At 46.0% G+C, this 25,595-nt stretch overlaps 1 protein-coding gene and 1 long non-coding RNA gene across 2 annotated transcripts in view; both read left to right on the top strand.

Annotated features, from left to right (window-relative positions):
• The window catches only part of CASP10 (caspase 10), a 62,274-nt gene extending 37,044 nt beyond the window's left edge, over nt 1–25,230 (top strand). The window contains exons 8-11 of the mRNA XM_075284335.1: nt 18,292–18,353; nt 21,234–21,333; nt 22,944–23,385; nt 25,027–25,230. Coding sequence (XP_075140436.1) covers nt 18,292–18,353; nt 21,234–21,333; nt 22,944–23,385; nt 25,027–25,213 — 791 coding nt within the window. The 3' untranslated portion in view covers nt 25,214–25,230. The remainder of the gene's footprint in view (nt 1–18,291; nt 18,354–21,233; nt 21,334–22,943; nt 23,386–25,026) is intronic.
• On the top strand, nt 11,249–17,300 carry LOC142216505 (uncharacterized). Its single transcript, XR_012717347.1, has 3 exons — nt 11,249–11,316; nt 14,661–14,766; nt 17,184–17,300. It is a non-coding gene; the product is annotated as an uncharacterized LOC142216505 (long non-coding RNA).
• Nucleotides 25,231–25,595: the final 365 nt, after the last annotated feature.

Below are 25,595 nucleotides of genomic sequence, written 5' to 3'. Positions count from 1 at the left end.
CGTGGCATAGATTCAACAAGGTGCTGGAAGCATTCCTCAGAGATTTTGGTCCATATTGACATGATGGCATCACACAGTTGCCGCAGATTTGTCGGCTGCACATCCATGATGCGAATCTCCCGTTCCACCACATCCCAAAGATGCTCTATTGGATTGAGATCTGGTGACTGTGGAGGCCATTGGAGTACAGTGAACTCATTGTCATGTTCAAGAAACCAGTCTGAGATGATTCCAGCTTTATGACATGGCGCATTATCCTGCTGAAAGTAGCCATCAGATGTTGGGTACATTGTGGTCATAAAGGGATGGACATGGTCAGCAACAATACTCAGGTAGGCTTTGGCGTTGCAACGATGCTCAATTGGTACCAAGGGGCCCAAAGAGTGCCAAGAAAATATTCCCCACACCATGACACCACCACCACCAGCCTGAACCGTTGATACAAGGCAGGATGGATCCATGCTTTCATGTTGTTGACGCCAAATTCTGACCCTACCATCCGAATGTCACAGCAGAAATCGAGACTCATCAGACCAGGCAACGTTTTTCCAATCTTCAATTGTCCAATTTCGATGAGCTTGTGCAAATTGTAGCCTCAGTTTCCTGTTCTTAGCTGAAAGGAGTGGCACCCGGTGTGGTCTTCTGCTGCTGTAGCCCATCTACCTCAAAGTTCGACGTACTGTGCGTTCAGAGATGCTCTTCTGGCTACCTTGGTTGTAACGGGTGGCTATTTGAGTCACTGTTGCCTTTCTATCAGCTCGAACCAGTCTGGCCATTCTCCTCTGACCTCTGGCATCAACAACGCATTTCCGCCCACAGAACTGCCGCTCACTGGATGTTTTTTCTTTTTCGGACCATTCTCTGTAAACCCTAGAGATGGTTGTGCGTGAAAATCCCAGTAGATCAGCAGTTTCTGAAATACTCAGACCAGCCCTTCTGGCACCAACAACCATGCCACGTTCAAAGGCACTCAAATCACCTTTCTTCCCCATACTGATGCTCGGTTTGAACTGCAGGAGATTGTCTTGACCATGTCTACATGCCTAAATGCACTGAGTTGCCGCCATGTGATTGGCTGATTAGAAATTAAGTGTTAACGAGCAGTTGGACAGGTGTACCTAATAAAGTGGCCGGTGAGTGTATATGGAAAAGGTTAATAAAACAATGAAGATAAGGTTATTTTGTATCAGTATATTTGCATATGTTTGCAAGTTATATCATTGTTCGCACATGCTGTTACTTTTGCACACTGTTTTGTAGAATATGCATTTTCTTTCAGGACAGGCGAGAACTCTGTTTTCATCTGATAGGATTGTCTAGATTAGATAGAGTTGTATCAAACTTTCCATAACAGAGGCAGTGTGTATAGGCATTTAACCTATGAGTATAACCAAACACTAGCAATGACACAAACAGAGAACACTTAAGTACATTAAAACACTTTTTTTAGATCTTGTAGAATGATTTGGTTTACTATTTACACTAAACTATAAAACCTCTTTCGGGAAACATTTGTGAGTTATCATCTATGTGATTCTCCATCTTGTCTGGGTTATGTATTACAGAGCTCCTAGAAAATACTATGAAGGAAGGATGAAGAACAGACATCATTAGAAGAAGGGAGGAGACGGATGTGACCTGTGGGGGCGTAAACACTGATACACTTTCACATTGTGTACAGGAGTTACGAGTCAGGAAGAAATCCTTACACTTCTAGGAAAAGTTATAAAAGTAAGTAAAGTGAAATAATAATAATTGCGTTAAACCTTTGTCTCTATAGCTTATATCTGGTAATTGTACAAGGGTTCTATTATGTTTAAGTGGAAAAACAAAGCAATAGATAGTGAAACTTATAGTCTGACAGTTAGTGAACAGGTCACACTCTCCCTGTGCTACAAAGTGTAAGCTGTGTGCTCAGAGAAGACGACCCCTTTTCAGTGTAATTTTTGGTGGTCTCAAAGATTTTGCTGTGTTTTTTTTCTCTAGAAAAAGCCCAGAATGGCTACAAAACAAATGGGAAAAATGTAGGAAGTTCTTATATTTCTATGCTCTGCTCAATACACTCCTGACTTTGGTTAAAAAAAAAAAGCAGCAAAGAAAGCTGCATATTTTGCAACGTGGGGCCTCAATCTTAAGGGGATTCTACCATTGAAACCCCTTTTTTTTTTTTGTAGATAAGACGTTGGAATAGCTTTTAGGGTCAGTTCACACGTGAAAACCGCCTAGCTTATTTGTGCGAGGTAAAAAACCTCGGGGAGTTTTTTTGACGCTGTTTTTTGCATTCCACGCGGTTTTTGACGCGGTTTTTGACGCGGTTTTCGCTAGCGGTTTTCGCTAGTTTTTTTTTTTCCTATATGTGCTATAGAAACTGCAGGCGAAAACCGCGCGGTTTTTTGCAAAAAACCGCGCGGTTTTGTGTGCAAAAAACCGTGCGGTTTTTTACCGCGCGGTTTTCGCCTCCCATTCACTTCTATGCAATTCTTCAGGCGTTTTCGCCTGAAGAAAGGTCATGTCGCTTCTTCAGGCGGAAAACGCTAGGAGGAAAAAAAAAGCTAGTGGTCTACATAGACCACCATGTTAAAGGAGCGGTTTTTGAAGCGAATTCCGCTGTCAAAAACCTCCCCTTTGCCCACGTGTGAACTAGCCCTTAGAAAGGCTATTCGTCTCTTACCTTTAGATGTGATCTCCGCCGCGCTGTTCCTTAGAAATACCGTTTTTTACTGGTATGCTATCTTGCAGCGATGGGGGCAGGCCCCAGCGCTGGAAATGCGATGGAGACGTCCCCACTGCTGCTCGAGAACACGCTCCAGCGACGCCTCTGTCTTCTTCTGGATCCTCCCCTTCTTTCTTCGGGGTCACCTCCGACGCCTGCGTAGTTGGCTCTGCCAGTGAGACACTAGTAGAGCCGACTGCGCATGCATGCAATTGCGGCATCGGAACTATGGCCGCGGGCATGCGCAGTCTGCTCTACTAGTGTCTCACTTGCAGAGCCAACTGCATAGGCGTCGGAGGTGACGCCGAAGAAAGACGAAGAAAGAAGGGGAGGATCCAGCAGAAGATAGAGGCGTCGCTGAAGCCTGTTCTCGAGCAGCAGTGGGGACGCCCCCATTGCATTTCCAGCGCTGGGGCCCACCCCCATCGCTGCGAGATAACTAATTTGCATACTGGTAAAAACCGGTATTTCTAAGGAACAGCCTTTCTAAAGGCTATTCCGATGTCTTATCCACAAAAAAAAGGGTTTTAATAGTAGAATCCCTTTAAAGGGGTTGTCTGTCTGAAAATGATTGTCTCACAGTCAAATTGCTCTCTTTTTGGGAAGAGTTGGGAGCAGTGGCGTAACTACCGTGGTAGCAGCAGTAGCAGCTGCCACAGGGCCCGGGACATTGGGGGCCCGGTGGCAGCCGCTACCGCTGCGTTTTTTGTTTTTTTTTAATAGGCCGTTACCGGCTGGAGTTACTCCAGCCTCTAACGGGCCCTATATACTTACCGATCCTGGCAGGGGCCGGGATCGGTAAGTGACACTGCGGGCCCCACAAGCACTATTATACTCGGGGGTCTTTTCGGACCCCCGAGTATAATGATCGGAAGTGCAGGAGAGGTAACTGAACATAAAAAACTGTGTTCCTTACCTCTCCAGGCTTCGCGCAGGCTTCGGCCTACTTGTGTGACGTCTCAGACGTCACATGATCGGGGCCTGCGTCCTTATGCGTCGCGACGCAGGCTCCCGGTCACATGACGTCCCTGACGTCATTGAAGATGGCCGCCAGCGGGGAGTCGGGAGACAGGTAAGTTACAGTGGGTTTTTTTTTTTTTTTATGTTGTTCTTCCCCTGGGTCTCCGATTATTATACTCTGGGGTCTGAAAAGACCCCAGAGTATAATAATTGTTAATGGGTGTCCACAATGGGGCATAATAGTGGGTGAAGGGGCCACAATGGGGGATAATACTGTGTGTAGGGGCCACAATGGGGCATAATAGTGGGTGAAGGGGCCACAATGGGGCATAATACTGTGTGCAGGGCCACTATGGGGGATAATACTGTGTGCAGGGGCCACTATGGTGCATAATAGTGTGTGCAGGGGCCACTACGGGGTATAATACTGTGTGCAGGGGCCACTATAAGGTATAATAATGTGTGCAGGGGCCACTATGGGGTATAATAATGTGTGCAGGGGCCACTATGGGGTATAATAATGTGTGCAGGGGCCACTATGGGATATAATAATGTGTGCAGGGGCCACTATGGGGGATAATACTGTGTGCAGGGGCCACTATGGGGGATAATACTGTGTGCAGGGGCCACTATGGGGTATAATACTGTGTGCAGGGGCCACTATGGGGTATAATACTGTGTGCAGGGGCCACTATGGGGTATAATAATGTGTGCAGGGGCCACTATGGGGTATAATAATGTGTGCAGGGGCCACTATGGAGCGTAATAGTGTGCGTAGGAATGCGGGGGGTGGGGTCGTGCGGGGTTTTCGGCGTCAGCCGGGGGGGGGGGGGGCCATGTCAAAGGTTCGCCACGGGGCCCCGCCATTCCTAGTTACGCCACTGGTTGGGAGATTTGTTGCTGCTGAACTTGTTCCTCAAGCCGTGCCTATGATTGTTCTGGCATCTAAGCAGCTTGCTGGCACGCCATATAATGATTGTGTTGTTGGTGCAGATGCTTGAGGAGAACTCTGTGACTTCTGGCTTCCTTCATAACTCTCGATGTTTTAGAATTTTGCAACAAATTAGATTTTCTTTTTCCCGACATGTTTAAAAGTAGCAAAATGCCAATTTGGATTAACCCATTTATGTCTAGAGTTCCATTATTGGAACAGCAGCCTCATAGCACTCAACTCAAAAATTTCAACCTCTGGCATAAATGGGTTAAAGGTGTTTTCCCATCCAGTGTGTCACCATGTTGCCTGGAGCAGATCAGATAATATGTACTGCATGTACACAATGGACTGAGGGTTAGCTGAGTGTTCACGTACAGAGATAATAGACCTGGCTTTATTAGAACCTGAGAGCAGTGTAATATACTGTATAGTGTAACCTATGTGTTAATCAAGGTTACAATCTATCTATGTGCCAAATTTCGTTCAAATCCGTTCAGCCATTTCTGTGTGATTGAGTAACAAACACACAAACATCCAAACACACAAAATTTCACATTTAGAATATTAGTAGGATATGATGCACTGAGCCCTAACAGAAGGCCCCCTTGCTCTCCACACAAATCTGTTTCATTTAATTCTAATCCATAAATAAGATTTATTTTATTGGATTTTAACCCCTCAGTGATTTAACTAGTTTTATCCCTAAAAAAAGAACTAAAGCACGCACGGTGGGCGGGCAGTCAGGGTCCGACGTCATCTTCAGCCACGCCTCCTCTTCCAGCGATGTCCTCGGGTCCCGTCTTCCTCCGGCGCTCGCGAACTGCCATTGATAAAAAATGGCACAAGTGCATGCGCAGTAGCATGCTGCTACTACTGCCACTGCGCATGCACCCGCACCATTTTTTATCAATGGCAGTTCGTGAGCGCTGGAAGAAGACTGGACCCGAGGACATCGCTGGAAGAGGAGGCGTGGCTGAAGATGACGTCTGACCCTGAATGCCCGCCCACCGTGCACGATAGATAAGATTAATATTCTTTTTTAGGGTTTTATTTTAAAACGGGGTGGGGGGGTAGTTTAATATAACTTTAGCGGTGCCTGAATAGCCTTTTTATAGGCTATTCATGTATATGTGGGGCTCTATCAGCATAACTTTGTTCATAGAGCCCCTTTAATCCTTAGAGACAGGACCGCTAACTATCGCCCTATTGCCCTCCTGAACACCGACCTTAAGCTCTTTACCAAACTTTTAGCTACCAGACTTAGCGCTTTGCTTCCTTCTCTCGTCCTCAAGGAACAGGTGAGTTTCGTCTCCTGTCACCAGGGGGGAGATAACACCAGAAGGGCTATGGACTTTATTGATGTTATAACCACTCGGCTACCCCTGCATTACTTTCGATCGCCTCATTTGGACTTTCATGCTAGGGACTCTTGAGAAATTTGTATTCACTGGTGCTTTCCTTACCGCAATTAGGTCTCTGTACTCGACTCCCTCTGCAATTGTTAGACTCTCTAATGCATCTTATCACCCTTTTCCTAATCGTAATAGTACTCTTCAGGGCTGCGCTCTGTCCCCTCTCATATTTGCCCTCTCTATTAAGCTGCTAGCATCCAAGATTTAGGCTATCCTGGATATCTCTGGGGTCGCGGTTCATGACAGGGAGTTTAAAGTTTGTCTCTATGCGTATGATGTCCTTCTAACTCTCACTAATCCCCAAACTTTTCTGGTTATAAAGTTAATCCTATTAAGACTAGAGATGAGCGAACACTAAAATGTTCGAGGTTCGAAATTCGATTCGAACAGCCGCTCACTGTTCGAGTGTTCGAATGGGTTTCGAACCCCATTATAGTCTATGGGGAACATAAACTCGTTAAGGGGGAAACCCAAATTCGTGTCTGGAGGGTCACCAAGTCCACTATGACACCCCAGGAAATGATACCAACACCCTGGAATGACACTGGGACAGCAGGGGAAGCATGTCTGGGGGCATAAAAGTCACTTTATTTCATGGAAATCCCTGTCAGTTTGCGATTTTCGCAAGCTAACTTTTCCCCATAGAAATGCATTGGCCAGTGCTGATTGGCCAGAGTACGGAACTCGACCAATCAGCGCTGGCTCTGCTGGAGGAGGCGGAGTCTAAGATCGCTCCACACCAGTCTCCATTCAGGTCCGACCTTAGACTCCGCCTCCTCCGGCAGAGCCAGCGCTGATTGGCCGAATTCCGTACTCTGGCCAATCAGTGCTGGCCAATGCATTCTGTTGGCGTGATGAAGCAGTGCTGAATGTGTGTGTTTAGCTCAACTACACCGGTGGAGTAGTTGAGCTAAGCACACAGATTCAGCTCTGCTTCAATCAGCGCTGGCCAATGCATTCTATTAGCTTGATGAAGCAGAGTGTGCACAAGGGTTCAAGCGCACCCTCGGCTCTGATGTAGCAGAGCCGAGGCTGCACAAAGGTTCAAGCGCACCCTCGGCTCTGATGTAGCAGAGCCGAGGGTGCACTTGAACCCTTGTGCAGCCTCGGCTCTGCTACATCAGAGCCGAGGGTGCACTTGAACCCTTGTGCACCCTCGGCTCTGCTACATCAGAGCCGAGGGTGCGCTTGAGCCCTTGTGCAGCCTCGGCTCTGCTACATCAGAGCCGAGGGTGCGCTTGAACCCTTGTGCAGCCTCGGCTCTGCTACATCAGAGCCGAGGGTGCGCTTGAACCCTTGTGCACCCTCGGCTCTGCTACATCAGAGCCGAGGGTGCGCTTGAACCCTTGTGCACCCTCGGCTCTGCTACATCAGGAGGAGGCGGAGTCTAAGGTCGGACCTGAATGGAGACTGGTGTGGAGCGATCTTAGACTCCGCCTCCTCCAGCAGAGCCAGCGCTGATTGGTCGAGTTCCGTACTCTGGCCAATCAGCGCTGGCCAATGCATTCTATTAGCCCGATGAAGTAGAGCTGAATGTGTGTGCTTAGCACACACATTCAGCTCTACTTCATCGGGCTAATAGAATGCATTGGCCAATCAGCGCTGGCCAATGCATTCTATTAGCGTGAACTGAGTTTGCACAGGGGTTCTAGTGCACCCTCGGCTCTGCTACATCAGATTGCTACATCTGATGTAGCAGTGCCGAGTGTGCATCAGATGTGTAGTTGAGCAGAACTGGCTCAACACTGCTAAGTCTCTGCATTCGCATAGGAATGCATTGGCCAGCCTTCGGCCAATCAGCGCTGGCTCTGCCAGAGGAGGCGGAGTCTAAGGTCGGACCTGAATGGAGACTGGTGTGGAGCGATCTTAGACTCCGCCTCCTACAGCAGAGCCAGCGCTGATTGGCCGAATTCCGTACTCTGGCCAATCAGCACTGGCTAATGCATTGTATTGGCGTGATGAAGCAGTGCTGAATGTGTGTGCTTAGCACACATATTCAGCTCTACTTCATCGGGCTAATAGAATGCATTGGCCAATCAGCTCTGGCCAATGCATTCTATTAGCTTGATGAAGCAGAGTGTGCACAAGGGTTCAAGCGCACCCTCGGCTCTGATGTAGCAGAGCCGAGGGTGCACAAGGGTTCAAGTGCACCCTCGGCTCTCCTACATCAGAGCCGAGGGTGCGCTTGAACCCTTGTGCAGCCTCGGCTCTGCTACATCAGAGCCGAGGGTGCGCTTGAACCCTTGTGCACACTCTGCTTCATCAAGCTAATAGAATGCATTGGCCAGCGCTGATTGAAGCAGAGCTGAATCTGTGTGCTTAGCTCAACTACTCCACCGGTGTAGTTGAGCTAAACACACACATTCAGCACTGCTTCATCACGCCAATAGAATGCATTGGCCAGCACTGATTGGCCAGAGTACGGAATTCGGCCAATCAGAGCTGGCCAATGCATCCCTATGGGAAAAAGTTTATCTCACAAAAATCACAATTACACACCCGATAGAGCCGCAAAAAGTTATTTTTAATAACATTCCCCCCTAAATAAAGGTTATCCCTAGCTATCCCTGCCTGTACAGCTATCCCTGTCTCATAGTCACAAAGTTCACATTCTCATATGACCCGGATTTGAAATCCACTATTCGTCTAAAATGGAGGTCACCTGATTTCGGCAGCCAATGACTTTTTCCATTTTTTTTCAATGCCCCCGGTGTCGTAGTTCCTGTCCCATCTCCCCTGCGCTGTTATTGGTGCAAAAAAGGCGCCAGGGAAGGTGGGAGGGGAATCGAATTTTGGCGCACTTTACCACGCGGTGTTCGATTCGATTCGAACATGGCGAACACCCTGATATCCGATCGAACATGTGTTCGATAGAACACTGTTCGCTCATCTCTAATTAAGACTGAGGCCTTCCCCCTTTAATGTTCCAGACCCAACACGACAATTGCTCAAGGCCAACTATAATTTCCAGTGGAGGGACCACTCACTCTGCTACCTGGGTACCTACATTCTTACGTTTTGGGCATCGATCTTGGCTTACACTAAATGGGTCGAAATAGAGAAGCTCTGGCTGGCCCCTGCACACCTGAATGCTTTTCTATGGTCCCCCTTACCATGCGACCTGGGTCACTTGCTCTAAGCTATTTTCTCTAGCTTCTCAGGCCTCCTCCATGATTTCATTTCTATAGAACCCGCTCCTCCTGGGTGGACTCTCTTCTGTTATGGTGCAGGTTTGGCCTGTTCCAAATAGTGGACCTAATTAATCCCTTGAGCTGGGAGGGCATGAACACAGCCAGAGAAATAACTTGCCTACTAAAGAAACAGAAAATCTGACTTGTTTCCCATTTGAATAGAAATGTTAGAAACAGAGAAAGCCCCCCCACAGGTGTCTGACTCAGGGGTGAACCTGGGCTTTCTGCCGCCTGAAGCGGCGTCAGAAAGTCGCGCCCCCCCAAGGGGCGGGGCTGGGGCTGAGGGGCGGGGTCGCACAAAAGGGGCGGGCCGAGCGGAAAGGGGGCATGGCCTAGCGGAGCGAGCGGCGTTCGCAGGCAGAGAGCAGGCAGGGAGAAGACCTGCTCTCTGCCTGAGTGTGAAGGGTGGCCACTGGAGCAACGCAGCGTCCAGCAGGGCCGCCCCAATACACCGCTCGCTTCCCCTGTCGGGCTGCAGACATGGTGACACTAAGCCAATCCAGGACAGCTTGTCCTGGACTGGCTTAGGTCAGCAAAAGTGCCGCCCTCCCGAGGCCCTGGCATAGCGCCGCCTGAAGCGGTCGCTTCAGGTCGCCTCATGGGAGGTGCGGCGCTGGTCTGACTGAACTAACAGTGAATATGAGGATACGCAAAATGCAGAATAGAGAATAAATTTGAAACATAGCAATACTGACATTTGCAAAGGATAGAGTAAACTGAAATTAGCATCACAAAAAACCCTACAAAAACCACTCTCCTGCGTCAGACAATTTGCACGCAAAATGTCGTCCAGACATTCAGCATATGGAACTAACAAGCTGAGACTGTAAAGACCGGGTCATAACAATGCCCCTAAGAGCCTCAACCACTTTCAGATGAACCCTTCAAAATTTCTTCAACAAATATATTCGTGAGGTTCAGCCCACTGGTTCATTTCTGTGTTATCATTGTACTCTGGGGTCTCTTCACACCCCAAAATATAGTAAGTGGAGGCCCAGGAAAGGTGAGAGAAAATAAAAATCAGTTATACTTCCCTTGCCTCTCCTCTCCTGGGCATCCTCGCGTTGTTCATCTATCACTGGTGTTATGACTTATATCTCATATCTTCAGCAGTGACCCCAGGGTTGAGTGACACGAGCCACAGGCAAGAAAAGGCCAGAAGATGATGCTGGAGAGTGCCACATGTCAGAGAGGTGAGTGGAAATGTTTGATATTTTTATTTATCTCCCCTGGGCAGGCTTCTATTGGAAAGGGGCCCAGTAGCGCATGACACCGGGCCCCTTTGTCTTAGTGATGTGCTTACCTGAGAATTCTCAGATCCTCCAGTGGACCAGTAAAAGCATTCTACATGCTGGGAAGTGAAATAGCTAATCAGGTGCTACCTGCAGTGCGGTCTAGCAGCTGAAATGTGCTCCCGAATCCCGGAAAAAAGAAGCGAGATGCTCATTCTTCAGGCCGAGTTGCCTCAGCCTTAAGACACTCCCTCCTCCAGACTAGGCCCATTTATTAGACCTAATCTGGAACGGATTGCATGACTGGATACCGGTGCAGTGCATCGGCTTTCAGTCGCAGTTACCCGGCTTTTGGATCGGAAAAAATGGGGCTACAAAGGTAAATTACAGAGACATATTTGAAAACTGTAGAATTTCCTCTACAAGGTACTGGGGTTAGGTTTATAACCAATTTACTGCTTATAGAAACCTTATAATATAAAAAAAAAGGTTAAATAAGCATGATTTCTATAAAATGTTTAATCTTATATATGATTTTACTTTGCTATAGTATTATATTCACACCTGAAATGGATGAAGATTTCCATATAACTCTAGTGAACATCAGTAAGGAACTTGATTCAAAGAACTTATTGGCCATGATCTTTTTATGTGGACAGAAGTTAAGTGAAGAAGAAAAGGAGAGGATAGAGACAGGGTTGGATCTGTTTTCTATTCTAATTGAAAAAAACCTACTCTCAAAAGACAAGTTGATTTTTCTTAAAGAGCTTCTGAGTAGAATAAGCAGAAAAGATATCCTAATAGATGAACTGAAGATTACAGACACTGAAGTGGATGGCCTTGAGAAGTCTTTGCAGCATATTTCTCCATACAGGTAAAGCAAAGTTCAACATTATATGAAGGCATTAACCACAATGCAGATCAATAAAACCATTAAGGCTAGGTTCAAAGTTAGTATCGGAGTCTCTGGGTCCATTCACATGGAGGAAGTAGGCATGGATTGAGGCGTCATAATCTGCGCACAAAAATAAGGCTCCCATTAACTTCAGTGGGTTTCCGTTTTCTGCGAGGAACCCATTGAACTCAAAGGGAAAAAAAAGCCCCCCATTGATGTCAATGGCTTCCGCTAGGAAAACGGAACACATTGAAGTCAATGGGAGCCTTATTTTTCAGCACTGATTCTGACGTGGATTCCGTGCCAGAATCAGCATCGACTTCCTCCGTGTGAATGAACCCGCTGTGGAGCAACCAGCACGGGTGTGAACCTAGCCTAAGATTTCTCTGCAAGGTGACATGCACATGCACAACTGTGGGCAATTAATTATAATTAATAAAACATTCACCTGCAAGCACTAGAATAAAATATCTGATCTTTATTACCCTTTATAATGAGCAGGACATAAAGGTCATTTAAGATCATCTGATTTTTCATATTTTCCTTGCTTTTCTCCTGACAATGGAGGTCTGTGTCTCATAAATCTTCCCACTCCAACTTAGCAGAAGGCAGGATGATACAGTACATTTATGATATACAGGCTGCAGGGGGGTTGGGGGGGGGTCATACTTTGCCTAAATAGCATTTGGCATTCTATACAATGCCTAGGTATTCTATACAATGCTTAGGCAAAATATGTAACAATTCTACCATTTCATACATTGCCTAAAAACGCTGGTCATTGTATAGAATGCCTGCTTTTCATACATGGCCTATAACATATATGTGGTTTTGAAAGAAAAAAAAGTTTAATAGAGGGCATTGCCGCTGTTCCCTGCTTTACAATACAGCGGATAGTCGGTGGCCTTTTGCATTAAATGTATCCAAGGTAAAAATCTTCTTGTCCTGTTTCCGAGTCAAAATTCCCCTTGAATTCCACCAAGAAAGTGGATCAAAATTTGACACAAATATAATACTGTGACAATCATGGTGAATACAAAAGTATCTGGGAATATTTTTCAGCTTTGACAGTTCATTCTCCCACATACCTAGCTGAATTTCCAACATATGCATAATTGATTGTAAGGGTGATCTTGTATTCCTTGTTATCCCTAGATGACCCCTGAGAATGATACAGTGCCTTGCAAAAGTATTCATTCCCCTGAACATTTTCACGTTTTGTCCCCTTACAACCACAACCTTAAGTGTATTCTATTGAGATTGTAAGTGATAGAACAACACAAAGTAGCAGATAATTGTGAAGTGGAAGGAAAATGATACATGGTTTTAACATTTTAATCAAATAAAAGTGTGACGTGCAAAAGTATTCAACCCCCTGTATCAATAGTATGTAGAGCGACCTTTCGCTCCAATTACAGCTACATGTCTTTTGGGGTCTGTGTCTACCAGCTTTGCACTTATAGAGACTTTGCCCATTGTTCTTTACAAAATAGCTCAGGCTCAGCCAGATTGGATGGAGAGCGGCCATGAACAACAATTTTCATGTCTTGCCACAGATGCTCAATGGGATTTAGGTCTGGACTTTGATTAGATCATTCTAACACATCAATATTCTTTGATCTAAACCGTTCTCCTTCCCAGTCTCAAGTCTTTTTCAGACTCCAACAAGTTTTCTTCTAGGATTGCCTGGTATTTAGCTCCATCCATCTTCCCACCAACTCTGACCAGCTTCCCTGTCCCTCCTGAAGAAAACTATAATATCTGCTACTTTGTGTTGGTTATCAATTAAAAGCTCAATACAAAAACATTTAAGTTTGTGGTTGTAACGTGGCAAAATGTGAAAAAGGGGTATGGATACTTTTACTACCACTGTAACCCCTTAGTGTCTGTGAAATTATATAATAATAATCTCTCAGTGACTCCCACATAATACAATGTCCCCTCAAGTGGCCCCCAGATGACAGAATGTGCCCTGAAGTGGCCCCCACATAATTTGATGTCCCCTCAAGTGACCCTTGCATAATTTAATGTCCCTGCCAATAATTTATTTACATAATTTAGAGCCTCAAGTGGCCCCTACATCAAAATATTTTTTTGCTCAAGTGACCCCACTTCATTTAATGCCCCCTCATAATTCAGTGTTCCCTCAAGTAGCCCCATATCAAAGCTTGTCCTCTCAAAGCCTGAATGGTGGAGCACGGACCTGAGGGCTCTGTGCTCCATCTTCATATTTAACTTTATCAGTGCCCTTTCCGTTCCAACTTCCAGGAACAATAGGATAGCACCCAATATGTGGTACTGTGCCAACTGATCCACTGGGCCTTATGTGGAGTTTGTTAAGGGGAAATTAAATTATGTGGGGACGTCCCATGCAGCCCAGTTGCAGTCACAATTTGGGTAAAACACCCATGTTTTCAGCATCAGTAGGGGTCTCAGCCGTCAGACCCTTACCAATCAGCTATTTATCCTTGAACCTATGGATACAGGATAAATATGTTTCATTCTATAACACCTTTAAAGGGATTCTACCATTAAAACACATTTTTTTCTCGTTGACACATAGGAATAGCCTTAATAAAGACTATTCTTCTGCAACCTTTAGATGTCTTCTCCGCGCTGCCGTTCAGTATAAATCCTGTTTTTCCTCTGTATGCTCAAACAGCACTGGGGGCGTGCCCAATGCTGCGAGAGAACTCTCCAGCGACGCCTCCATCTTCTTCAGGAACGGCCTCTCTGTGCGTCTTCTTCCGGTGCTGGTGGTCAAACCTCTAGGCCTTGGGCACAGTTGACTGCGCATGCCCACAGGCCACAAGAAAATGGCTGCTTACTTACTGTGTAAGCAGCCATTTTTGTTGTGGCCATGGGCATGCGCAGTCGGCTCTGCCCAAGGTCTAGAAGTTTGACCGCCAGTGTCGGAAAAAGATGCATGAAGAGGACGTTCCTGAAGAAGATGGAGGTGGCGCTGGACAGTTCTCTCGCAGCTTGGGGATGCTCCCAGTGCTGTTTGAGTGCTGGGGCCCGCCCCCAGTGCTGCGAGAGAACTCATTTGCATACCGACGAAAACCAGGATTTATACTGAACAGCGGCGCGGAGAAGACATCTAAAGGTTGGAGAAGAATAGCCTTTCTTAAGGCTATTCCTACGTGTCAACAAGAAAAAAAATGTGTTTTAATGATAGGATCCCTTTAATTGTTGTGAAATGTTTCAATACAGCCCAGGGAACATGACTTAATATCCATACCTTTTACATTGATTTTTTTTCATTAAAGTTGTCATTCTAAATGTATTGAAAAGTGGTTAATCCTATTTTTGTTTACTCACAGGTCCCTGCTTTATGATATTTCTAGCAATATAGGCAAAAAAAGCGCTAAGGAACTTTTATTTCTCTTGAAAGTTGAGTTTACGAACCTTCCTGAATTGAATGAAACTGTAAGATATTTTGGATTTAAAAAGTTTTATATTCACATAAATGCAAACACATAGTAACTAGAAATGAGAGAATCGATTCTGCAGAAGTGGAATTCGATCCGAATTTCAGGAAATCTTCGAGTCGCCAAGAATCCGGATTTCTTCACACTTCCATGCATCGAATCGCATTTTTTAATAAAATGGCCACTGCACATGTCAGGACAAGGGGCAGGGACCTCTGGGAAAGTGGGATCACCCACAATGTCAATCGTGCAGCTAATCAGCAGCCAGCCGTGGGGCCTCATCCTCATCAGGCGTGCTGGAGGCCTGGTCTACCACGGCCATTTGGGAGAGAGAGGGGGAAGCAAGTTAGGAGCATCCCCTGGCCCCGGAAGCAGGTTAGTGACTTGTACCTGCTGCCAGTCTGCTCTGTGTGTAGAAGCTGCATCAGGAACCTGCCGAAACAGCTCTTCTACTGTTGCCATGAGGGTCAGTTGGCTAATAGGGAGCTTCTGGATGTGTTGTCTCTACCTCATAGTAACTGCCACTCTTCTTCCCAGGCTTTTCCTTATTCAGCACATTGTCGGCTTTCCAGCAGTATATAAAACCACATGTGCCCCAACTCAGCAAAGCTCCTCTTTAAAGGGATCCTGTCATTAAAAGTCATTTTTTTCTGGGCACCACATAGGAATAGCCTTAAGAAAGGCTATTCGTCTCCTACCTTTCGTCATCTGCTCCGCGCCCCCGTTCGCCTACAATCCCGGTTCTTGTCGGTATGCAAATGAGTTCTCTCGAAACATTGGGGGCGTCCTCCGCACTCAGACAACATTGGGGGTGGCCCCAGTGCTACGAAATAACTCGCTCCAGCGCCGCCTCCATCTTCGTCAAGAACGTCGTCTTCTTCCAGCTGGTTCAAAGCAAAACGCATGCGCAAGTTGGTTCTGTCCGCGGGGCACGAGCAGAGTCGACTTCACATGCAGGCGGCCATTTTTTTGGTGGCCAGCCGCATATGCGTGCATGTGCAGTACGCTCCTGTAGGTCTGTTCCAGAGACCTACAGGAGCGTACTGCGCATACGCGCATATGCGGAGGCCACCAAAAAAATGGCTGCCCACATGTGAAGTAGACTCTGCTCGCGCCCCGCAGGCAGAGCCAACTTGCGCATGCGTTTCACTTTGAACCAGCTGGAAGAAGACGGTGAAGACGGCGTTCCTGACGAAGATGGAGGTGGTGCTGGAGCGAGTTCTCTCGCAACATTGGGGCCACCCCCAATGTTGTCTGAGCACAGAGGACCGCCCCCAATGCTGTGAGAGAACTCATTTGCATACCGACAAGAACCGGGATTGTAGGCGAACGGAGGCACGGAGAAGACGACGAAAGGAAGGTGAATTGAAGATGAATTGCCTTTCTTAAGGCTATTCCTATGTGGTGCCCAGAAAAAAATGACTTTTAATGATAGGATCCCTTTAAGACCCAAAATAGGCTGCATCCCTAAGGGGTTAATAAATGGAGTGTTCCAGGTCTTTTTTTTTTAACCTCTTATGGAGGCTTAAAATAGTAAACACTATGGGGCAGACTGGCCTAAAGTGCAACTCTGTGCAGCAGAAATACACCAAGAACTTTTAAAGGGATTCAATCATTAAAATGGAATTTTTTTCTCCCTAACATGTAGGAATAGTCTTAAGAAAGGATACTCTTCTCCTACCTTTAGATGTCTTCTCCACGCCGCCATTCCGTAGATATCCTGGTTTTCTTCAGTATGCTAATGAGTTTTCTTGCAGCACTGGGGGGCGGTCTCCAGCGCTCGTACAGACTGGGGTGTCCCCAGTACTGTCAGAAAACTCTTCTTCGACAGCCTCAGTCTTCTTCTAGCACGCCCTCTTCATGACGTCTTCTGATCGCTTCTTCTGACTTTAAATGGAACACATGCGCAGTCGGCTGCGCATGTTTGTGGCCATTTTTATGTGGCTGTTTACACAATACGCTCATGAGCACCGCCACCAGTGCTGCGAGTAAACTCATTAGCGTACCGAAGAAAACCGGGATATCTATGGAACAGCTGTGCGGAGAAGACTTCTAATGGTAGGAGAAGAGTATCCTTTCTTAAGGCTATTCCTACATGTTAGGGAGAAAAAATTCCATTTAAATGATAGAATCCCTTTAAGGTAACTAAGAATATGCCAGATTTATCAAATACTGTGAGATATCTGGTGCAGTTTAAGACTAGTCTAGTGTGAGTTTGCACTGTTTAGCTTTTAAACAGTATTAGTAAATCTGCCCCAGTGTTTATGATTTAATACCTTGCTAGGAGGTAAAAAAAAACCCAACTTCTTTAATTTCTCAAGAACAAATTAATAAGAGTGTGCACAGGTCCTAGGTCTTAGCACATTCTTGAACTAACTTGCACATTTCTGTTCTCTCATTTGTCCTCTCACATAGAAATGCATGATGGCCGTCTTTTCAGAAATGGAAAAACAAAAAAACCCAGAAGATATTTTGCAAATACTGAAAAGATATTTGCGTAAAATTGGACGAGCAGATCTTGCTAAAAACATTGAGACATATGAAGAAGGTATGTATGATTTATGAGCATACATGTATCGATGCATGACATCATAAGAGATCCCACTGACAGTCATGATCAAAGTGAACCTTACAAGTAAATCATGGAGAGTTGGATTACATGTTCACCATTAAAGGGATCCTATCAGGAGATTTATGCTCCCCTAGTATAATGCACCACATTAGCCCCACACAATGTATTGTGCTCTCCAGAAGGCTCCCTAGTATAATGCTCCACTGTGGCCCCACACAGTATCATATTCTCTCCAGAGCCTCAAGCCATTTCAGGCGAATCCCTTGAAAATCATGAGTTTTGCCCGTTCATTTCAGTGCTATTATTATACTCTGGTGTATCTTCAGACCCCAGAGCATAATAATTGGAGGCCCAGGGGAGGTGAGGGAAAATAACAAACAGATATACTCACCTTGCCTTACTTCTCCTGCGCATCCTCACGCTGTTCCACGTAGGTCACATCCAGAACACATGATGTCATCTACGGGCTAGAAATGGATGACAACAAGCAGAGACCTAGAAAACCGTGAGGATTTGCTACAGAAAGTATAATAGAAAATTGTAGAACTGTACGACCCCTTTAAAGCTGAGTTTGTGAAGTGCAAATAAGATCCCATTTTTTCATTTTCAGAGTTTTGATACAGTTGACATTTATGACTTGTCTACAAAATAGGTTAAAAATGTCAGATCACTTGTGGCTGCATTTCGGGGACTTTCAGGTCACTAGAAGAGCATTCCCAAGCACCCCTATACTATACTACAGAGCATTTACCCTGTTGTTCTATTTAAAGTCCATGGAGCCAATGGAAACAACCAAGTGCCGCACTCTCCGGTTTCTGTCAATCCCATAGACTTTGAATGGACAGACACCGCAAATGTGAACTGGTGATGTCAGTCATAGGAAAAACACTTCGATGACAAACATCTGCCTTAGATTCTTAGACTTAGTTCATTCATTTATTTATTTTGCAGGTCTTATGGATGAAAATACTGAAATCAGCATGGCTGAGCTAAGTCTTACTGAACAGCCAGAGGTTAGTCTAACACTAAAGGGGCTCTATCCAGTGGCGGATCCAGGCTTTGCGGGGCCCTGGGCAATTGTCTTTGCGGGGCCCTAGTTACCGGGGGGTCTGTGGGGTATGGAATACTCCCCAGGGCAACGGGGGGTCTGGGGGTCCTCCCCCCGGATTTTTTGAAAAAATTAGCCCTAAAAATGCGTTTTTGAGGCTTTTTTTTACCCCCACCCCACTGTATTATATGCGCCTCAGTACGCCCTCACTGTATTATATACTCCTCAGTACGCCCTCACTGTATTATATACTCCTCAGTACCCCCTCACTGTATTATATACTCCTCAGTACCCCCCCACTGTATTATATACTCCAGTCCTCAGTACAACAAACACATCATACTGTCATACACTGACTTACCCATGTGAAGAGCCACAGGCCACAGCCGAGCGTCCTCCTCCTTCAGACTGCACTGCAGGACTGGAGCGATGACGTCATTGCGCCTGCGTCGGCCTGGCTACACTGACAGCTTTCAGTTCTATGTCTGTGCATAGAACTGAAAGCACAGCAGCGATCCGCTCACTATAGGGAATCGAATCGGATTCCCTGTTATTTAGTGAGCGATCCACACAGTGGCGTAACTAGGAATGGCGGGGCCCCGTGGCGAACTTTTGACATGGCCCCCCCCCCCCCGAAGATCTCGACCGAGTCCCTCCTACGCTTTCCTGCGCGCTCTATTATGTCCCATAGTGGCCCCTGCACACAGTATTATGCCCCATAGTGGCCCCTGCACACAGTATTATGTCCCACAGTGACCCCTGCACACCGTATTATACCCCATAGGGGCCCCTGCACACAGTATTATACCCCACAGTGGCCCCTGCACACAGTATTATGCCCCATAGTGACTGATGCACACAGTATTATGTCCCATAGTGGCCCCTGCACACAGTATTATCCTCCATAGTGGCCCCTGCACATAGTATAATGTCCCTTAGAGGCCCCTGCACACAGTATTATACCCAATAGTGACCCCTGCACACAGTATTATGCCCCATAGTGGTCCCTGCACACAGTATTATACCCCACAGTGGCCCCTGCACACAGTATTATGTCCCTTAGTGGCCCCTGCACACAGTATTATGCCCCATAGTGGCCCCTGCACACAGTATTATGCCCCATAGTGGCCCCTGCACACAGTATTATGCCCCATAGTGGCCCCTGCACACAGTATTATGTCCCATAGTGGCCCCTGAACACAGTATTATGCCCCATAGTGGTCCCTGCACACAGTATTATCCTCCATAGTGGCCCCTGCACATAGTATAATGTCCCTTAGAGGCCCCTGCACACACTATTATACCCAATAGTGACCCCTGCACACAGTATTATGTCCCATAGTGGCCCCTACACACAGTATTATGTCCCATAGTGGCCCCTGCACACAGTATTATGTCCCATAGTGGCCCCTACAGGACTAAATACTGTCACCTCACGCACTGACCGCTATACCAGGACAATTGTGGATAAAAAATCTGGTCCTGTGCATTACAATTTAGTAACTCCATGTGCCTCATATTAATAGCAGTTAACCCCATCATGTCCCTCACATTAACCCCCTTTGTGCCTCACCATAAGAGTTACTAATATGTGAGAGACATGGAGGTAATAATAAAGTATCTTCATTACTATTACCCCCATATGTCTCACATATCAGTAACTCTTATGGTGAGGCACACAGGGGTTAATGTAAGGGACATGATAGGGTTAACTGCTATTAATATGAGGCACATGGAGTTACTAAAACAAAAGTAATCACCCCAAATGCCTGATATTAATAAGTAACCCCAGAATGTATCTGTGGACCTGTTTTCTTTCTTCAGTTTCAGTTTCCTGGATCAGCTTCTTCCTCTCCTTCTCTTGCAGGATGGCAGGTGCTCGGCAGGGATAAGCCCCGCCTCCTCCTCTCATTGGTGGGCAGAGGACAGGCAGAGAAAGGGAGGAGGGGGGGAGAGAGGGGGAACATCCTGCAGCGCTGACAGGAGCCAGAGCTTCAGCTCCTGTGTGTCAGCCGTTGCTGCAGCTTCGGGGCCCCCTGTTGGTGGAAAGTATTCCACCAACAGGGGGCCCCGATCATTATACTCCCCCTGTACCACCTCCCCCCTCTCTAGGTATCGCTGCGCACATCAGATACTTGGAGCAGGCAGCGCTGATGAGCTGTCTGTCAGTGTCTGATGCCGCGGGGCCTCGGGCTGCGGAGGTGGAGGAGGGAGGGTGCAGGGCGCTTCAGGGCTGGCTCGGGCCCGGATCTCTTGAAGGCCGGCTCCAGCCTGTGCTTGGCTGAGGCCTGTCCGGCCTGTGTCATGCCTCGTATGGCGCGGGGCCCCGCTAGGCGCGGGGCCCCGGGCGGTTGCCCGGCTCGCCCAGCCCTGGATCCGCCCCTGGCTCTATCACTAGATTTTCATGTTTTTAGCTAAAGATATGCTTGAATAGCCTTTAAAAAGGCTATTCAGGTGCTGCTAATTGTTTGTAGAAACCCACCTTCCCTGTTTTTGTTAATAACCGTGGAAATCGATATGCAAACCATGCACGATGGGCGTCCCGTGCCCCCCTTGCGTCATACCTTCTGGACGCCCACCACTGCCTCCAAGCCCTCCTCCTCCTGCTTATTCACCGCCTCCATTATCAGCGGTTTCTATTGAAGTCACGTACTTGCACAGTAGCGCTCCCTCTGGCGCGCTACTGCACATGCTCCAGCGTCAGCTCACAATGTTCTCTACAGGAAAATGAAGAGAAAGTAGTGCGCATATTTATTTCCTGCCTTCTAAGAAGTCTCAGACAGAGTTTGAGAGCTGGTTATGAAGGATTGTGAAATAATTCTTTTTTATTCTTGGTATCCTACAGATATATTCAATGGATCGCAAACACAGAGGCTACTGCTTGATTATAAATAATTCAGTATTCGTGAAACATGTTGTAAGACTAGGGACTGAAAAAGATGCAGGTAAGGACTATTTTGATTGATTGTATCTAGTTGTTATCTACTCCAAGTACTAGAGAATCTGTAACTGGTCCCCTTCTGTTTTGTAGCTGTCAGTATAATTTCCCAACCTATACAATATGCGCCAACACTTAAAGGGGTTTTCCAGTTTTATAGAAATGTGTGGCAGGGGGCTGTAAATAACTGAAAAACAAGAGATTATACTCACCTCCAAGGATTCTCTGCAACTGCTGGCCTGACTCTGCCCAGTTCCCTGCTGCAGTCCACTTCCTACATGTCTTGGCACTGCAAGAAATGGCTGATATGGCCAAAAGTACCAATACCTGGTTTAATAACCACAGTATCACTGAGCTTGATTGGCCAGTAAACTCGCCTGATCTTAACCCCATAGAGAATCTATGGGGTATTGTCAAGAGGAAGATGTGAGACCCCAGACCCAACAATGCAGACCAGCTGAAGGCTGCTATCATACAAGCTGGCCTTTGATAACACCTCTACAGTGCCACAGGCTGATCCTTCCAAGCCACATTGCCGCACTGATACCGTCATTCATGCAAAAGGAGCAATTTCTCAACATTTACTCACATGTAGAGATGAGTGAACAGTAAAATGTTCGAGGTTCAATATTCGTTTCGAGTAGCCCCTCAATATTCAACTACTCGAATCGAATATCGAACCCTATTATAGTCTATGGGGGGAAAATGCTCGTTTCAGGGGTAGGCAACGTTCGATCAAATTATACTTACCAAGTCCGCGAGTGAGGGTCGGGCTGGATCCTCCGTGCAGTCTTCTCCTTGCGGTGTCTTCCGGCTCTTCATTCACTCCGACTGCCCACACTACAAGCAGACATGCGCAGTCAGCTCTGCCCAGGCCCGATGCCTGGCAGAGTGAATGAAGATTTGGAAGACGCCGCGGCAAAGCTGCACGGAGAAGACTTCTAAAGGTAGGAGAAGAACCAGCGTTGATTGGCCGACTGTATAGCATTCGGCCAATCAATGCTAGTTCTGCATCGAACTTTTACATTCGAACAGCGAGTGGTACTTGATTGAGTACGAGTATTTCGAATACTGTAGTATTCGATTGAATACCTACTCGATCGAGTACTACTCGCTCATCTCTACTCACATCCTTTCCACCAAACCTCCATCAGAATAGTATCCCCCAGATCTCTCTCCCATTTACGCAGATATGACATTTTACAAGAAGATTCAATTGTATTAAGAGCTTTATAAAGAATAGACACACCTTTAAAGAACAACAGAGATCCCAAAAGAAACAGAGAACAGATACCTTCCTTTCTTAGGAATCTGAAGCAATGAGGGTCAGAGAAGTAGGTCTCTCCAGATGTTGAGTGTGCAGACTAGTCGATAAAGGGCTAGGTGACCAATTAGATTTCAGGTACACTTGATAAATTATTCACAGATTATGGCAAAGTAGACTCCAGGAAAACCTTGTTTAAAAATTCCTCTTATAAATTTCCCCCAGTAGATGGAAGTTCTGAGAAGTTACCATCAAAAGAAACATCAGAACAGAAAAGTTGGTTGAATTTGTTACATTTTCTTTGCCATATATTGTCATGTTTGTTTATTTTGTTAACATTTGCTATCTCGCAGCGTTTCTGACTAATGTATTCACATGGCTGGGCATGGATGTGGAGATTCGCAACGAGCTGTCCGCACAAGAAATCCGAGATTGTTTAACTGAGTTCAGTAAAAAGGATCATACAGAGAGAGACTGCTTTGTTTGCTGTATTTTGACTCATGGAAAATCACGAGCAATCTTGGGGACTGACGATGAAGTTATACCGATAAGTGAAATAATAGCATATTTCTCACCAAAAAACTGCACAACATTGGCTGGAAAACCTAAGCTGTTCTTCATACAGGCGTGTCAATATTCTAGTTGTGCTGAACGAGGAGCATCACCCATGCCTAATGATGCAGATGTTTTGGTTGGAATGTCAGCAATGGATGGCCACTACTCAATTCGTCATAGCCTAAAAGGGACATGGTACATCCAAGCTCTGTGCGAAAATTTGGTGAAAATGGTTCCAAAGTAAGTCACTTCATGAAAACAAGAATGTATCTGTGGATACAAGATGAGTTGAGAAATTATATGCTAACACATTGTTAGGTTACGTTCACACATTGGAAAATGAGGAGGAACTAATTTTATGCGGCCACCATCTAGCCGTGATGGGAGGCCGATGCAGATCATCGACATTCCGCTGATGATTATGGGAGAGAGTCTCGAGCCGTGGAAACCGAGGCTAGATCGAGCAGGCTGCTTATGGGTTTTGTCAGCATCCTGCGATGGTCTCTTACTTCCATTAAAAACAATGAAGGGCAGAATCTGGGTGGAATCTACCGTGGAATCAAGGGCAGAATCCACCCCTCAAATCCATGGCAAAATTCTACATGGGAATGTACCTTCAGACTATACTTTACACTTGATATCCAATCAGCTTATATTAGTCTACTGTTGAGAATTACTTATCAAAACTGGTTAGGGCATTTACTCATACTGTATACTTAGACTGACCTCGTCAACTCTTCTGGTTTACTAAATGTTCTCAAAGAAGTAACAGTTTAGAAGCAACTTTTCTTAGTACAGTGTAAGACTATGTAGGAGCTCATCCCATGTCTATGACAACCAGAAGCCTGTCATTCTATAATTTCCATTGTAGGCTACTTTATGTAGCCTGTAATAGAAATGCTGGGGGGGGGGTTGCAATGTATTGCATTAGTTATCAGACCCCCTGGGGTTCAAGACCCCTAGGGGGTCTAATAAATGCAAAAATAATAATAATAATAATAAAAATAAAATATTTAAAAAAATTAAAAAGTATTAACAATTCAAATCACCCCCTTTCCCTAGATATAAAAGTTCTTAAAGAGGACATTTCATGGGTTTGGGCACAGGCAGTTTTATATATAGCTGGAAAGCCGAACAGTGCACCGAATTCAGCGCACTGTCGGCTTTCCCGGGTGCCAGCGATCACAGCAAAAATGGGGGCGCCCAGGCATGGCCAGGAATATGGCATCTCAGTCAGCTTTGACCGAGGTGCCGGAGGGGTTAATATCACTAGGAGACAGACGGCCGCCATAGTTAAGCACCCGGCATGCACCATACTAGTACGGCGGATGTCGGGAAGGGTTTAATGGGTACAAAAGGAATACTAAGTCCTCATGCACATAAACATACTTTTGATCTGTAATTGTGGATCCACAGTTGGCTTTTCAATGAGCCTATACACACACAGCTGTAGTTTTTGGCTCAAAAAAAAAACAGCATAATCTGCAGTAAAAAAGCTATGTTTCTGCAATTTGGGGCCTCAGCCTAGGGTCTACACACACAGATTAAAATTGCACTTTATTTGGTGCTGAATTTTCAGCGCTGAAAAAAAAAAAGCCTCCCATTGACTTCAATGAGTGCCTCTAGTGGAATTTTCCACTAGTGGAAAATTCCACTAGAGGAAAAAAAAAGCTATCAGAACCCATTGAAATCAATGTGAGGGTTCCCATGAGACCCTCACAGTGGAGCGCTAATGGCTTAATAAGTCTCACACACCTATATGGTGGTCTCTCCCTAAGGAGCGACAATATCCCCCTAACCTACAATAAGTTATTACATGGTATCTACTGACGTCATTGTTTTATTGTGACCAGTGAATAATTTTGGCATTTTGCTTTACAGAGGAGAAGATATTTTATCCATTCTGACTAAAGTTAACAAAGATGTCAGTGAAAAGGAATACTTCATGAATGGCAAGATCAGTATGAAGCAAATGCCACAGCCATCTTATACTTTGCTTAAAAAACTTGTGTTCCCTAAACCTCCCACTCCATTTAAATCACCTGGTCAGCAAGCAAATGATTTCTGAGCCAATATGTTCTGCATACCTCCCAACCATCCCAGATTTTGTGGGACAGTCCCAGATTGTGGGTCCCGTCCCGCGGTCCTGGTTGGTAGGAGATATGTCTTGGATTCAACTTATCTAAGCCTGGAGATGTCGCAGATGAGTTGAATACAATGGTGAAGCAGGAGTAGACAGCTCTTGCTTCACCACTGTTCTCCTCTCTATGCCCCAGCCCCGGGAGCAATAGGCACAATGTGATGATGTCACTCACATCGTGCCTGTCGCTCTCTGAACAATCCAGGAGAAGAGACCTGAGACAGAGTCGCAGAGGAGCAAACAGAGGTAAGCATCAGTGATTTTGTTATGTTAAACTTTGGGAGGACATTAAACTGGGGTCAGATGAAGG

The sequence above is a fragment of the Leptodactylus fuscus genome, chromosome 8 (genome assembly GCF_031893055.1).
Source record: "Leptodactylus fuscus isolate aLepFus1 chromosome 8, aLepFus1.hap2, whole genome shotgun sequence".
Lineage (NCBI taxonomy): Eukaryota > Metazoa > Chordata > Amphibia > Anura > Leptodactylidae > Leptodactylus > Leptodactylus fuscus.
This window is presented reverse-complemented; position numbering and strand designations above follow the sequence as displayed.